Below are 14141 nucleotides of genomic sequence, written 5' to 3' on the forward strand. Positions count from 1 at the left end.
CTGCAAGCTTTGTGCTCACACTGACAAGACCTGCTGCAAGCTTTGTGTTCACATTGACAAGACCTGCTGCAAGCTTTGTGTTCACATTGACAAGACCTGCTGCAAGCTTTGTGCTCACATTGACAAGACCTGCGCAAGCTTTGTGTTCACATTGACAAGACCTGCGCAAGCTTTGTGTTCACATTGACAAGACCTGCGCAAGCTTTGTGTTCACATTGACAAGACCTGCGCAAGCTTTGTGCTCACATTGACAAGACCTGCGCAAGCTTTGTGTTCACATTGACAAGACCTGCGCAAGCTTTGTGTTCACATTGACAAGACCTGCGCAAGCTTTGTGCTCACATTGACAGGACCTGCGCAAGCTTTGTGTTCACATTGACAAGACCTGCGCAAGCTTTGTGTTCACATTGACAAGACCTGCGCAAGCTTTGTGCTCACATTGACAAGACCTGCTGCAAGGGGCTCACATTGACAAGACCTGCTGCAAGCTTTGTGCTCACATTGACAAGACCTGTGCAAGCTTTGTGCTCACATTGACAAGACCTGCGCAAGCTTTGTGTTCACATTGACAAGAGTTCACATTGACAAGACCTGCGCAAGCTTTGTGTTCACATTGACACACCTGCGCAAGCTTTGTGCTCACATTGACAAGACCTGCTGCAAGCTTTGTGCTCACATTGACAAGACCTGCTACAAGCTTTGTGCTCACATTGACAAGACCTGCTGCAAGCTTATTTTGTGCTCACATTGACAAGACCTGCTGCAAGCTTTGTGTTCACATTGACAAGACCTGCTGCAAGCTTTGTGCTCACATTGACAAGACCTGCGGCTAGCTTTGTGTTCACATTAACAAGACCTGCTGCAAGCTTTGTGCTCACACTGACAAGACCTGCTCCTAGCTTTGTGTTCACATTGACAAGACCTGCGCAAGCTTTGTGTTCACATTGACAAGACCTGCGCAAGCTTTGTGTTCACATTGACAAGACCTGCGCAAGCTTTGTGTTCACATTGACAAGACCTGCGCAAGCTTTGTGTTCACATTGACAAGTCCTGCTGCAAGCTTTGTGTTCACATTGACAAGACCTGCGCAAGCTTTGTGTTCACATTGACAAGACCTGCGCAAGCTTTGTGTTCACATTGACAAGACCTGCGCAAGCTTTGTGCTCACACTGACAAGACCTGCTGCTAGCTTTGTGTTCACATTGACAAGACCTGCGCAAGCTTTGTATTCACATTGACAAGACCTGCTGCAAGCTTTGTGTTCACATTGACAAGACCTGCGCAAGCTTTGTGCTCACATTGACAAGACCTGCGCAAGCTTTGTGCTCACATTGACAAGACCTGCGCAAGCTTTGTGTTCACATTGACAAGACCTGCGCAAGCTTTGTGCTCACACTGACAAGACCTGCTGCTAGCTTTGTGTTCACATTGACAAGACCTGCTGCTAGCTTTGTGTTCACATTGACAAGACCTGCAGCAAGCTTTGTGTTCACACTGACAAGACCTGCTGCTAGCTTTGTGTTCACATTGACAAGACCTGCGCAAGCTTTGTGTTCACATTGACAAGACCTACTGCAAGCTTTGTGTTCACATAGACAAGACCTGCTGCAAGCTTTGTGCTCACATTGACAAGACCTGCTGCTAGCTTTGTGTTCACATTGACAAGACCTGCTGCAAGCTTTGTGCTCACATTGACAAGACCTGCTACAAGCTTTGTGCTCACATTGACAAGACCTGGTGCAAGCTTATTTTGTGCTCACATTGACAAGACCTGCTGCAAGCTTTGTGATCACACTGACAAGACCTGCTGCTAGCTTTGTGTTCACATTGACAAGACCTGCTGCAAGCTTTGTGCTCACATTGACAAGACCTGCTGCAAGCTTTGTGCTCACATTGACAAGACCTGCTGCAAGCTTATTTTGTGCTCACATTGACAAGACCTGCTGCAAGCTTTGTGTTCACATTGACAAGACCTGCTGCAAGCTTTGTGCTCACATTGACAAGACCTGCTGCAAGCTTTGTGCTCACATTGACAAGACCTGCTGCAAGCTTTGTGTTCACATTGACAAGACCTGCTGCAAGCTTTGTGTTCACATTGACAAGACCTGCTGCAAGCTTTGTGCTCACATTGACAAGACCTGCAGCAAGCTTTGTGTTCACACTGACAAGACCTGCTGCTAGCTTTGTGTTCACATTGACAAGACCTGCGCAAGCTTTGTGTTCACATTGACAAGACCTACTGCAAGCTTTGTGTTCACATAGACAAGACCTGCTGCAAGCTTTGTGCTCACATTGACAAGACCTGCTGCTAGCTTTGTGTTCACATTGACAAGACCTGCTGCAAGCTTTGTGCTCACATTGACAAGACCTGCTACAAGCTTTGTGCTCACATTGACAAGACCTGGTGCAAGCTTATTTTGTGCTCACATTGACAAGACCTGCTGCAAGCTTTGTGATCACACTGACAAGACCTGCTGCTAGCTTTGTGTTCACATTGACAAGACCTGCTGCAAGCTTTGTGCTCACATTGACAAGACCTGCTGCAAGCTTTGTGCTCACATTGACAAGACCTGCTGCAAGCTTTGTGCTCACATTGACAAGACCTGCTGCAAGCTTTGTGCTCACACTGACAAGGCCGTCCATGACCAGAGGGCTCTGACTTAGCAGAACATTTGCCCATCTCAGGAAGATCCAGATGCCTGAGAAGCAACTTCAGTCGAGCCATTCTGGTTGAATGGAAGTTCATAGCCGCCTACTTTTGACACCAGCAATGCCTGGTCTCCTCTGTGCCTCTGTCTCCACTTTGCTGCACAGCATGAAGTAGTTAAGAGGATGTACTTCATGCTGTGCAGCAAAGTGGAGACAGAGGCACAGAGGAGACCAGGCATTGCTGGTGTCAAAAGTAGGCGGCTATGAACTTCCATTCAACCAGAATGGCTCGACTGAAGTTGATGAGCCACTAGGAACTATCGTTGTATCGTTGTAATGCCTTGAGATTGGCAGAATCAGTGCTTTAAGGGCAGACATTCAGTAGAATGTTGAACTAAATATTAACATAGACATAGTCACACTATCACTGCAGACAGTATTGATATTTCTGTCGCAGAATGTCCCTGAGTCTCAATGTGCTGCAACACCTCCAGCCAAATGGCAATGTCTATTGCCATATATGGGAATGGCAAGAAAAAACTGGGGTTAACCCTGTGTCCCTCAGAACCTGGGTAAATTACGATTAAAAGGAAAATTGGTTCTGTCGGGTAATGGAAACAACTAATTTTTAAGTTCTATATGATTGTTGTTTTACCTCCCTCTGACAGGAATTCAAAACAAAAATTCAAGAAAGGTTCTTACAATAAATGAAAAGAAAAGCCTGTATAGAACTCTTTATATCTTTATATTTTTCGTTCAGAGTGACTGTCAATATCATAGTAAACAGGTGCAACCAGTGACAATAGTGAATAGTGCTCACGTGACATACACAATATATACAATGAATAATCTGTACAAACAGTTTATACACATATATACAAATTTAACTTTCTCTCTTCTGAAAAATATAAAGATATAAAGAGTTCTATACAGGCTTTTCTTTTCATTTATTGTAAGAACCTGTCTTGAATTTTTGTTTTGAATTCCTGTCAGAGGGAGGTAAAACAACAATCATATAGAACTTACAAATTAGTTGTTTCCATTACCCGACGGAACATATGGGAATGGGTTTGTTGGTGGTGGGTCGTGCAGGCATGGCACTACTTCTCAAGAGAGGTGGCATTTGTTAAATAGGGGTTGTGTTTCAGACATGTCCTTATCCAGAAAAGGACAGTTTCCTCCATGACAAGCTGGAACCCCTCTTTAGGGACTTCCAGAATGTACTGCCTCAATGCCATAGTGGTGGAGAAGCTATTGTCTACTTAAATTGTCTAGTACAGCGGAGGTAGCAGATAAACATCCTCGTCAATGCTGTGATGTTTCTGCAGCAAAGGAATAAAGCAAATCTGTGGCACTGGCAACATTAGAAACCTACTGGAAAGAACCAGTAGGGACCATAGGCAGAGGAAACAGCTGGAACTTGGGGGACACAGTTTGCAGCTACATCGCGTCCAACTGCAGCATAGGTTTCAGTGACTTTCGGTGTTGTGCAATACAATATAACAGTTGTCGCTGTGCTACTTGCAAACAATATAGCCCACAACTACCACAAAACTCAAAATAGCTCATTGTTTGCCCATCACACCGTCAGATACATTTTATTTGCCCATAACACCATTTAATTGGAAATTCGTCATTTCCGGAAGAAGGCTCTCAGAAATTAGCTCTAAATATCATTAAAGGGGTGTTTACTGTAGGAATTGTGAGGTCTGTGGCACCAAATTCACCGATCAAAGTAAATAATAGAGAATGAAATGTAGATTTAACAAAAATGACAAAAGGAAACAATTTGAATTCCTTGCATGGTGGTGCCCAGTTGTTAAAGTCTGCTTGCCTCAAGCTTCCTCGTGTAGACCCGTCGGGTCATTTGGCAAAAGGAAGATATCAACAACCCCTGAACTGGCTCAGAATGGTGCAAGAAAAACCCTCCTGAGTAGAAGCAAGGGGTCTGCACTAGTCTAAATGGAGCCCTGATAGATTTTGACTGACAGGAGGGATTCCTTTCCCTCCAAATAAGGAAACTAAAATGAGCAGCCCGTGTCCCACTGTGCAGAACACCTTATATCACATCTATCATCTCGCAGGTATAACTTTACCTTGGATTTTGCCAGTCGTTCTATATTTTCAGTCGGGTCTGATCCCATTGACAGGAAGCAGACCAAAGGGGTTCGACAGTCTCCTTCCGCCCACATTGCTTCCATGTCAAGTATAAATCCTTCTGCATATTTCCCGCCGAGAGACTCGGCAATGTAATGGCGAGCCTGTAAGAAAAGGTTCCACAGATGGTGAGCGTTCAGCTGTCAATCACAACCAACGTTCAAGCGTTCTTTTTAAAGCTGGGCACACTGTCAGCATCCGGTATGCAGACTCTTTGAATCAAATCATATTCTGGATTACTTATCTACAAAGCAAGCAAACCTGGATACTAAAAATATATCTCAAACCCATTTTTGTTATTGTTGCATTTAACATGTTTTCCGATTCCAAGACTACTGCCGTAATACCTAATAATAGACGCACAATAGTAGTAGATCTTTAAGCTTCCATGCTTCTAAAAGAAAGTTGTTTTTTTTAAGTCAAAGAAAGAATACCACCAAGTAAAAAGATTTAGGGGCATATTACCAAGCAATAGCGATAATTATCGCTATTGCTTGGTTAGAGACAAAAATTTACAGCTGAGCTGCGGCGATTTTAACCGCAAATAAACCTTGGTATTACCAAGGTTTATCGCAAATGCGACAAAAATCGCCGCAATGCATGAATATCGCTGAAAAGTCCGCGATATTCATGCATTACCGAGCTAATGCTCATAGCCATGTTAATCACCTCCCATTGGATAACATGGCTAAGAACTGCTCAGGGCAGGTGTTAGCTTTTGGAGATATTCGCGCTTAGCGCGAATATCTCCAAAAGTTGGTAATAGGAGATAGCGATGTTAGCAACTGTTTTCAGTCGCTAACATCTTGGCACGCCCACTTTGCATGTCATTAGTGATAAATATCACTGACATGCAAAGTGGGGCCCAAGATGGTCGCTATCTCCTACTAGCTGTCGCTAACACCAGTTAGCGACAGCTAGGTAATAGGGAGATAATTTTATCTCCGCTTTCTTGGCTTTTAAAGCCAAAAAAGCGGAGATAAACCCCCTTGATAATATGCCCCTTACTTTTGCAATTGCCGAGACAGAGGCTTCAATTTTGAAGTGCATTTTGTAAATCATAAACGAAAGAAGATTAGGGTTTTGCCAAAAGAATGTGTTAGGTGAACCATAACACTGGTCATAAAAAACTGGTCACAATGTGCAACCAGTATTTTTGCGACCAGTGTTCAATTTTGAAAAACGGACCTGTGTTCTAAAGAATTGGTTCCCAAAATTCTGGATTGGAGTGGGTCGCAATCTGACCTACCTCAATAATATTGTTATGTAATGTGAATATGTAGAGAGAAGCTATTCACCCGCGAGGGTATCCAAGCATCATGGAATAGGTGGCAAACTGCAACCTACTGATTCGCCATAGTCATAAAAATGGTGGCCAGCAAGGGTCAGAAGACCACCAAGTCTGTGATAGTGTTTACATTTAAAATACCTTTTTTAAGCATGTTTCCTTAAAAGATACGGGACGGTGAATACAAATAAAGTTTCTTTTTTATCTAAAGTTTCACTGAGAGTTTGCATGACCACTGCCCACTGTCCCTGAAACTTTTTTCAAGATTCATACATGGGAACCAGCCAAAAAAAGAACCTTTTCCTTCTGCGAATGGGTTATCACCCAAAGTTGAGGTTCGGTACCTATCCAATGGTTTGCGACCAGAATCACAGTTGCACAGTTTTTGATACATTTCACACTGGATCACTATTTGAAAAGGATGTGTTCAACACACCACTTCCAATAGTGATTCGGTATAGTGGTGCAACCCTACTGTAGGAGGTGATAAAAAACTACAAACTCCTAAAATGCCATTAGTACATTGTAAAAAATGTTTTTATTGTAGTCACAAACAGTGATTCGGACTCTTTGCAAGTTCAAAAACGTTTAGTACACCTTGACCAATAAAAACAGGCAAAGATGAGACTCCCTATTGAAGAGTGAGGATATCAAAGATAGGAGCCCCTCTCATGTATATTACGTTTCCCTACATTTTGTGTATATTGTGAACTTTTAATAAGGAACAAGATCATGACCTTTGTTCTCAAAAAATTACATTTTCATTTTTTTTTTAGCAACGCTCGTTTTTTTTCTTTTCCACACAATCAATCCTCTATTTTAGTTCACTGTGGGAAACACTTGACATTTTTTTTTGATGTTTGAGTGGCTGAAATCTTTGATGAACAAAAATGTATCTTTACCTGTGCTATCGTTCGATCGGGACACCAACTTCGAATAAGGAGTAACTTGCGAAAAGTATCCAGTAAGCTGTCATAGCCATCAGGTAATGGGGCTTCTTCTGGTGCTTCTTCATCAAACCAAAGTTTCCAGGTTTTCTCATTCCTTGCAACCTGACCTAGGAGGTTGGTGAATGGGAAGCTACTTGACAGCTGGACAAGATTGAGCCAGGTCATGTCAAGGATCCACTTCTTTGGCTTGGGCTCTACGGAATTGAGATCCAAAGTTGCACCACCTGCAAACATAAAACGCATATTATTCAGCTAAGGAATACCAATTTGTATGCTATTCTTTGACTTGCAATTCTGACATTTTAGAAATCTGGCAAGTGTAAATCTTGATGTATAAAGGTTTGAGTATAGCCACATTTGATTTTGAAAGGTTATCCCAGTTTCTGCAAAAATAATCACGGAAGAATGTCCTGGCACCCATGTTCCTTGTGAAGTAGTACATAGTGCTGACTCTGGCATGTCTTTTTTTTCAATATGTAAACGCTAAGGGGGATATTCTCAAGAACGTGTGATAATTACCATAAAATTAGCTTAACGCAACTTTCCACATCTCAGTCTATCGCGGGAAAATAACGCTGTGTTAACGTTGTATTCTCAACACAGCGGTACCTTGAAATAGTCCCACGCTAAAGCATCAAAAGACCGTGATAAGATTACCGTGATGCCCAAAAAACTCAAAACCCGAACGTGCAAAATGTTGCGATGTGGCCAATCGTGATAAAAAAATCAGCGATAACCAGCGACAGGCCTGCAATTCCCTAGTGCCATGCGGGAAAATGCACTACAAAAGCACTGAAAAACACAAACAAAATATTTTAAAATGCGTAGCACCATGGAGGATGCTGGAGCAAGTACAGAGGACGACCAGAACCCCACAAGCCCCCATGAGGATCAGCCTGAGACCTCGGGGTCATGGAAGGGCAAGGAGAAGAAGACGAGGAAAAATAGGTTCAGTCTGCAGGAAAACAGGATCATCATCACGGAGGTGATAGAGCACCACCAACAATGGTTCGTCACCTCCAACGTGTCATTGGCAAATAAAAATGCAATATGGCAGTCCATCCTGGACAAGGTGAATGCAGTTGGAGTGAGGAGGAGGACAATTGGAGAGGTCAAGAGGTGCTAGAATGATGCGAAGTGCAAAACTAAGAAGAAACTCGCTGACAACCATCAGGCAGCAATGCAGACTGGAGGTGGCAGTCCAGCGGGACACCAGGAGCTGTATGAGATGAAGGAAATGGTGTCCACAGTCATCAGTAGGGAGACGGTGGCAGGAGTTGGGGGTCCGGACACTGCTTGTCATGACCTGACACTACAGCACCAGGGTGAGTACCGAACAGGTACTGGGGGGTCGGGGGAGATGGGCACAATGGCACACATGCACAATTAAGTAGAGCACACTGCACACCCAAAATGACTCTGGATCATGTCCTTGATCCCCTTGGCACACTGCAGCACACATACAAACAGAAAGTAGGCCCCCGTCCACTATGGGCACAAAGGGGTCCCTCCCCACACAGCACCAATTTCACAACCTACCCATGCACACGTGTTAAACCAGCAAAGCTGCATGTCTGTGAGCCACCCTGACAAAGCAAGTGACACTGCATGACGAATAGCATGGCAGCAGTCCAATTATCATGACATGGTGCACGCCACAACACTGAGGTGGCGGATTGTGGAACACATCCGGAAAGGAGCAGGTCACACTCTGACACATCCATGTGCACAAACAACCCCTGACGTCAATAACACATCTGCAGATAAACCATGCCCAAGAGTCCAAAAACCAAACAAGAGCCAAAATTAGCCAAGTCTGCAACATCTCAGCACTGTAGAAGAACAAAAGTCAAAGGCACAGTGCATCAAAGGGATAAGGGGCAGCAAAATCACAGCTGCAGGGGCGACTGTCCCACAATGCAGCACACACACATAGCAATAACAGCACATCAACATTGACGACAATGTGGTACAACGTGCAACACTTTCACTACAGAACAGAGTGAACAACTGGTTACGCTTGTGCATAGAAACTGGCCAATCACATCTGGCATAGCAGGAAACTGTGAGATGAGAATGTATGTGTACAACCTCACATCTATGATGTAGTTCAAATGTCCACTGTCCCGCATCAAATATTCAGCTCCTCTCAAACAGTCAAAATGTACATTGTCATTCAGTCTGTATATTAACTTGAACAATGCGTCAACATACATGTCAACACAATGTTAAAATGCATCTCCCCTTTACATTGCAGAGGGACAATCAACACCTCCTACAGAGCAGACCAGACATCTCATCAGTGATGATGGAGAGGACCTCCTCACCTTCGACACTGACGCCCTACAGCAGCTCATGGACAGCTACGTCAACCCACCTCCAGCAGCAGGACAGCCCATCTGCATCGAGGAGACCTCACCTCTGCACAGACTACACAGCAGGAAGCAACCACCACCACAGCTGGCTCCCAGCACCTCATCAAAGAACACATTGCATTCCAAGGCCAGGTGCTAGACTGCCAGAAGGAGGTGGCTGAACAGGTGCGGGTAGGGTTCGACCACATGGCAGCCAAATTAGATGACATACGTGGGTGTTTAAGTCACATCAGGGAACGCTTACACTCCCTAACGGACACCCAGAGTTTACTCCATGATGTCCAACAATCCATGCCCGACATCGCTGTAGTCATGCCTCTGAGAGGAGAACAACTGTCTGGTCAGAGTGGCCTCAGCGATGTCAGCTGAGAGTTGGCACAGATGCTGAGGATAATGGAGAGCATGGAGCGGATACATGCAGAAAGAATTGCTGCCATGGATCCACACCAGCGAAAAGTTGTTGGTATCTTCCATGCCCTGCAGATCCTCATCACCTCATTACTGCCACTAAGCAGTCGCTGATGAATGCGGCTGGTACTTCTACACACAAATCTCCGGCCCCTGATGTGTCAGTGGCACACAGTGTTGCAGATCAAACATCGCAAACAAAACAGGTGATGGACAGAATGTGGATCAATGTCACACATTCACCCCAGTCAAAAGATCTGGGCCCAAATCCATCGGTTTTTTGCACTCCACACCACCCTGGGTTAGACAATGGCGATATGCAAATCAGCTCTGACCCTGTGCCCCATGGGAACAGTCCAGTCCGAACTACAAAAGCCAGGTCCTTCCCAGAACGGAATCAAGCATCCGAGGACCGGACCGGTTTCGAGGTAACACCTCTCATCAGCCCGGCTAGCTTGACTCCAGTGGTGTGGAGTGCATGGGACCCACGTATGAGCATCCCCAGCGCACTTATGGCGGCAATTGCAAACAAAACAGGTGATGGACAGAATGTGGATCAATGTCACACATTCACCCCAGTCAAAAGATCTGGGCCCAAATCCATCGTTTTTTTGCACTCCACACCACCCTGGGTTAGACATCAGCACCCACATGTCAGACAGATGACTTAGAGGACGAAGATGCGGGTGATTTCACCTGTGTGTTAAGAAGGAGCCAGTAGCAATCTTCTCCGCCATATGCCCTGTTTCAGCTTGGTTCTGCCCTCTCCATCAAGCCCTGTAACAACACCTCCCACGGTCCCTGGAAACACTCTGAGACACTCACCTTGGACCTCGACATGGAGTGCCATATTGTGTTTGCTTACCAATGACGCAGACAGCGGACTGTACTCTTCCTTTTCCGATGTACTTGTCAATCCCCAAATGACTCTGGCTGGCCCTCCGCTGGGCGACAATGTAATGTGGGGTTTGCATGACCATGTACTGCTCCAGCTCCGACGCTCCACCGAATGTGAATAAATCATTTAAATGCACACAGATGTGTCATGTCTATAATCGATCAAGTATGAAAGTATGGATGAATGTAAGGACATTGATTGCACAAAAAGGTACACCCTGGGAAATGAAAACAATGTGCATGTGTGACCGTGACACACATAGGCAGTGAGATGAATGGGAATGTGTGCACTAGCTGTGGCCTCATTGCTCTGAAACAACAGTCGCGCAATTTTACAACTTTGCCCCATGCAATGTTAGAAATAGGGCTGTGCATGAAATGTCAAAGTCGTTGGCAGGCCTAAAGTAGTGTCCCTCATCACATTTAACAACAGAACATCTCTTCACATGGCTACTCACACTCAACTGGGTGGACACAACATGTAGTGATGGATCACATTGATCCACATGGTAAGAAGTTGGACACCATACTTACATTGCTGAAGACACATAAGAGCACAGGTCTTACAGCAACTATCCCAACCACAATGTCTGGCTAGCAGAGGTGGAGCTGGCAATAGGGACTCACCCCTAAGTAAAATGTGTCAGTAAGTCCCTCACTGTGTACGGACAATGCTCATTGAGGCACACGATTTGTCATTCTAATCAACACTCATCACAGTTGAACACTAGTGAAGATGTGTAGACTTAATTTGCATGTGCGTGTCAGTACGGGCAAGACAAGGGCCACAACATGCAGACCAATTCATCAGGCAGCATTCGGTCTCGGTACAGTACCACATGACAGGCTCTGTGCATGTGTCCGGGATGTTCTGCCTTTGCGTTGGTGGCTCTCATAGAACAGACACTCTTCTGACCTACGGCTGTTATGTGGATGATATGCCACAGCTCGGAGCAATGAGTTGAATGTTTGTGCAACGTTTGGACGTATGGGTTGTTGTGTACCGAATCGGTAATGCCCATTCATTCCTATGGGCTTTGAAGCCCATAGGAATGATTAGGCATTACCGATTCGGTATTTACCGAATCGGTAATTAAAGAATTCACAAGGGTGCAGGGGGTGTCACTTTGACACCCTCTAGCACCCCCAAAATGGGCATGTGTGCAATGTGGCACACAGACATGCCCTAAGGGCACGTCTGTCTGTCACATGGCACATGTGTACATGCACAGATGTGCATGTACACAGGAATCGGTATTTTACCATGGATTTGTGTTCCATGGTAAAATGCCGATTCTGTAAGCCATGTGCCAATAGAAAATTGGCTACCCACATAGCATTTTCGGTAATTTTACCGAATCGGTAAATATTACCGAATCGGTAAATATTACCGATTCGGTCATTATTACCGAATCGGTACTTATTACCGAATCGGTACTTATTACCGATTCGGTAATAATAACAATTCGGTAAAATTACCGAATATGTGCACCTACATCTCCCTAGCCCTTTACCGGCCGAAAATCGGTATTTTCGGCCAATTCCGATCGGTAAAGGGCTACCTAAATCTGGCCCCTAGTGGACTGGTATACCGGCACGTGGTTGGAGACACACCAGTGGCAGCAGGTGAGCAGTGAGGCCTGGGTGCACAGTGTCGGCTCTCTCTCTCCCTATCTTTCTCTCTCCCTCTCTTCCTTTCACTCTCTCTCTCCATTTCTTGCTCTCTCTCTATGTCCTTTGATGAGCGCATGACACACCTTCTTATCTTGAATTTTGTCTTGCAGGCTGTGTGACTTACAGATTGTCCAGATAAGACCCGACACGACACAACTCTTCCAAATAGTTGTTTCGAGTTTAATTTGAATAAAATAATTTGTTTGGGAATTCAAAGATGAATGAATAATTCTCCTTTTTATGACCACACATGAAAGTTGATTGTTGTAATTGTGCAACATCAGGAGAATTGTTTCATTCATGATTTTGTAAAGTTGATGTAAAATATCCCTGTAGGGCCCTGGTGAGGGGAGCCTGAGGGGGGTGGCGGTGGGTGTTGTGGCCCTCTGGGGTGTCCGAGCTGCATGATCAGTAGCTCCATGGCATCTGTTGTTCTTCTGGTGGGGCTGTGGGATGGGCTCTCATTTCTGGTGCAGGTTATCGTCCGACTTAATACCAGGAAAGAGCATGTGTTAATTCCATGCTGCTAACGCGCCTTATCGCATGTTTCGTGATCTTATCGCCCATCTGGCTGGTCGTTGAGAATGTTGCAAAGGGGTGTTTTGTGGCTTTTTGCACGGAATGCCTACTCTGCATCTCATTAGCGTTAGTTGCCGGTGTCACCCGTGGCGATATTTTTTGTGGTTGCTATAGCAGGAAAACTGGCGATGTCGGCTGTTAGCACCAGCTTGTGAATAGGGCGGTAAATGTATCGCCACTTTGGCTGCGATAAAGTGCCGATAACTCGGCGATATGTCCTTGAGAATAAGCCCCACGGTTTAGAGATGAGATTCTACAATAGTTTAAGTTTTAGAAATAACAGGAAAACTTAGCATACATTAGTAATTATAACAGCAAATGTCAAATATCCTGCATTCATAAATCTTACCAAGGCAAATAAGTATGATGTATTTTTCAAACTGTTATGTGCCTTGAAAAGGTTTGTTGTGCAGCTATGCCGAGTGCAACTCTGCAAACTACATTTCCCATCTTAAAAAGCAAATTGTTAACTGTTTTTGCAAGGATACTTCCTAAAATGAACTCAATAAAACAACGAGTGTGGAACAAAGGAGTTTTACACATTTGAATGTGAGTGCACATGCCTGTTTAGCACAACATTTACATTTTCATGCAATTTCAGATCTATAAATTTCCACCACAATTAGTCAACAGAAATTTCAAGTCACAAAATTTACTTGGAGATCGGGAAGAGTGCCCAAATACATCTTTTCACCTATCCTGTCCCCTTACCTCCCACCCACTCAATTTTCACCTGACTCTCCTAAAAAGAAACCTGGTTTATTCTAATGGTTTGAAATTGTAAAATATATAATAATGGTGATCAGTGTGAATTAAGCAAACACAAAGAGATGATGGACGGAGAGCTGAAACTTTTCAGACACTCACTCCCAGTCACAGATCTGGGTAGAGTCCATCATTATTCTTTAGCTCATTTCGCCACCTTAGTTCAGACACGGCTATATGCAAATCAGTCTTGATCCTTAACCTCATGGACACAGTCCAGCCCGAACTGCCAAGCCATGTCTTCCCTGAACCGGAAACAAGCATCCTGGGACCGGTGTGCATGCACACAGGGTAGCATATGTTGTACCCCTCTGCATGCATCTCAAGGCACATGGACAACAGGAGGCCCTACAGGACTGCCAGCCTTTGCACGGAGGAAAGACCTCCATGACATTGTTG

At 44.6% G+C, this 14141-nt stretch overlaps 1 protein-coding gene across 1 annotated transcript in view; it reads right to left on the reverse strand.

The window, feature by feature from the left end:
• Positions 1-14141, reverse strand: part of LOC147722959 (dynein axonemal heavy chain 5-like) — a 1378573-nt gene that overhangs the window by 338829 nt on the left and 1025603 nt on the right. The window contains exons 68-69 of the mRNA XM_086965349.1: positions 6997-7268; positions 4746-4910 (exon numbers count right to left, since the gene is read on the reverse strand). Of these exons, the coding sequence (XP_086821475.1) occupies positions 4746-4910; positions 6997-7268 (437 nt within the window). The remainder of the gene's footprint in view (positions 1-4745; positions 4911-6996; positions 7269-14141) is intronic.

The sequence above is a fragment of the Lissotriton vulgaris genome, chromosome 4_1 (genome assembly GCF_964263255.1).
Source record: "Lissotriton vulgaris chromosome 4_1, aLisVul1.2, whole genome shotgun sequence".
Lineage (NCBI taxonomy): Eukaryota > Metazoa > Chordata > Amphibia > Caudata > Salamandridae > Lissotriton > Lissotriton vulgaris.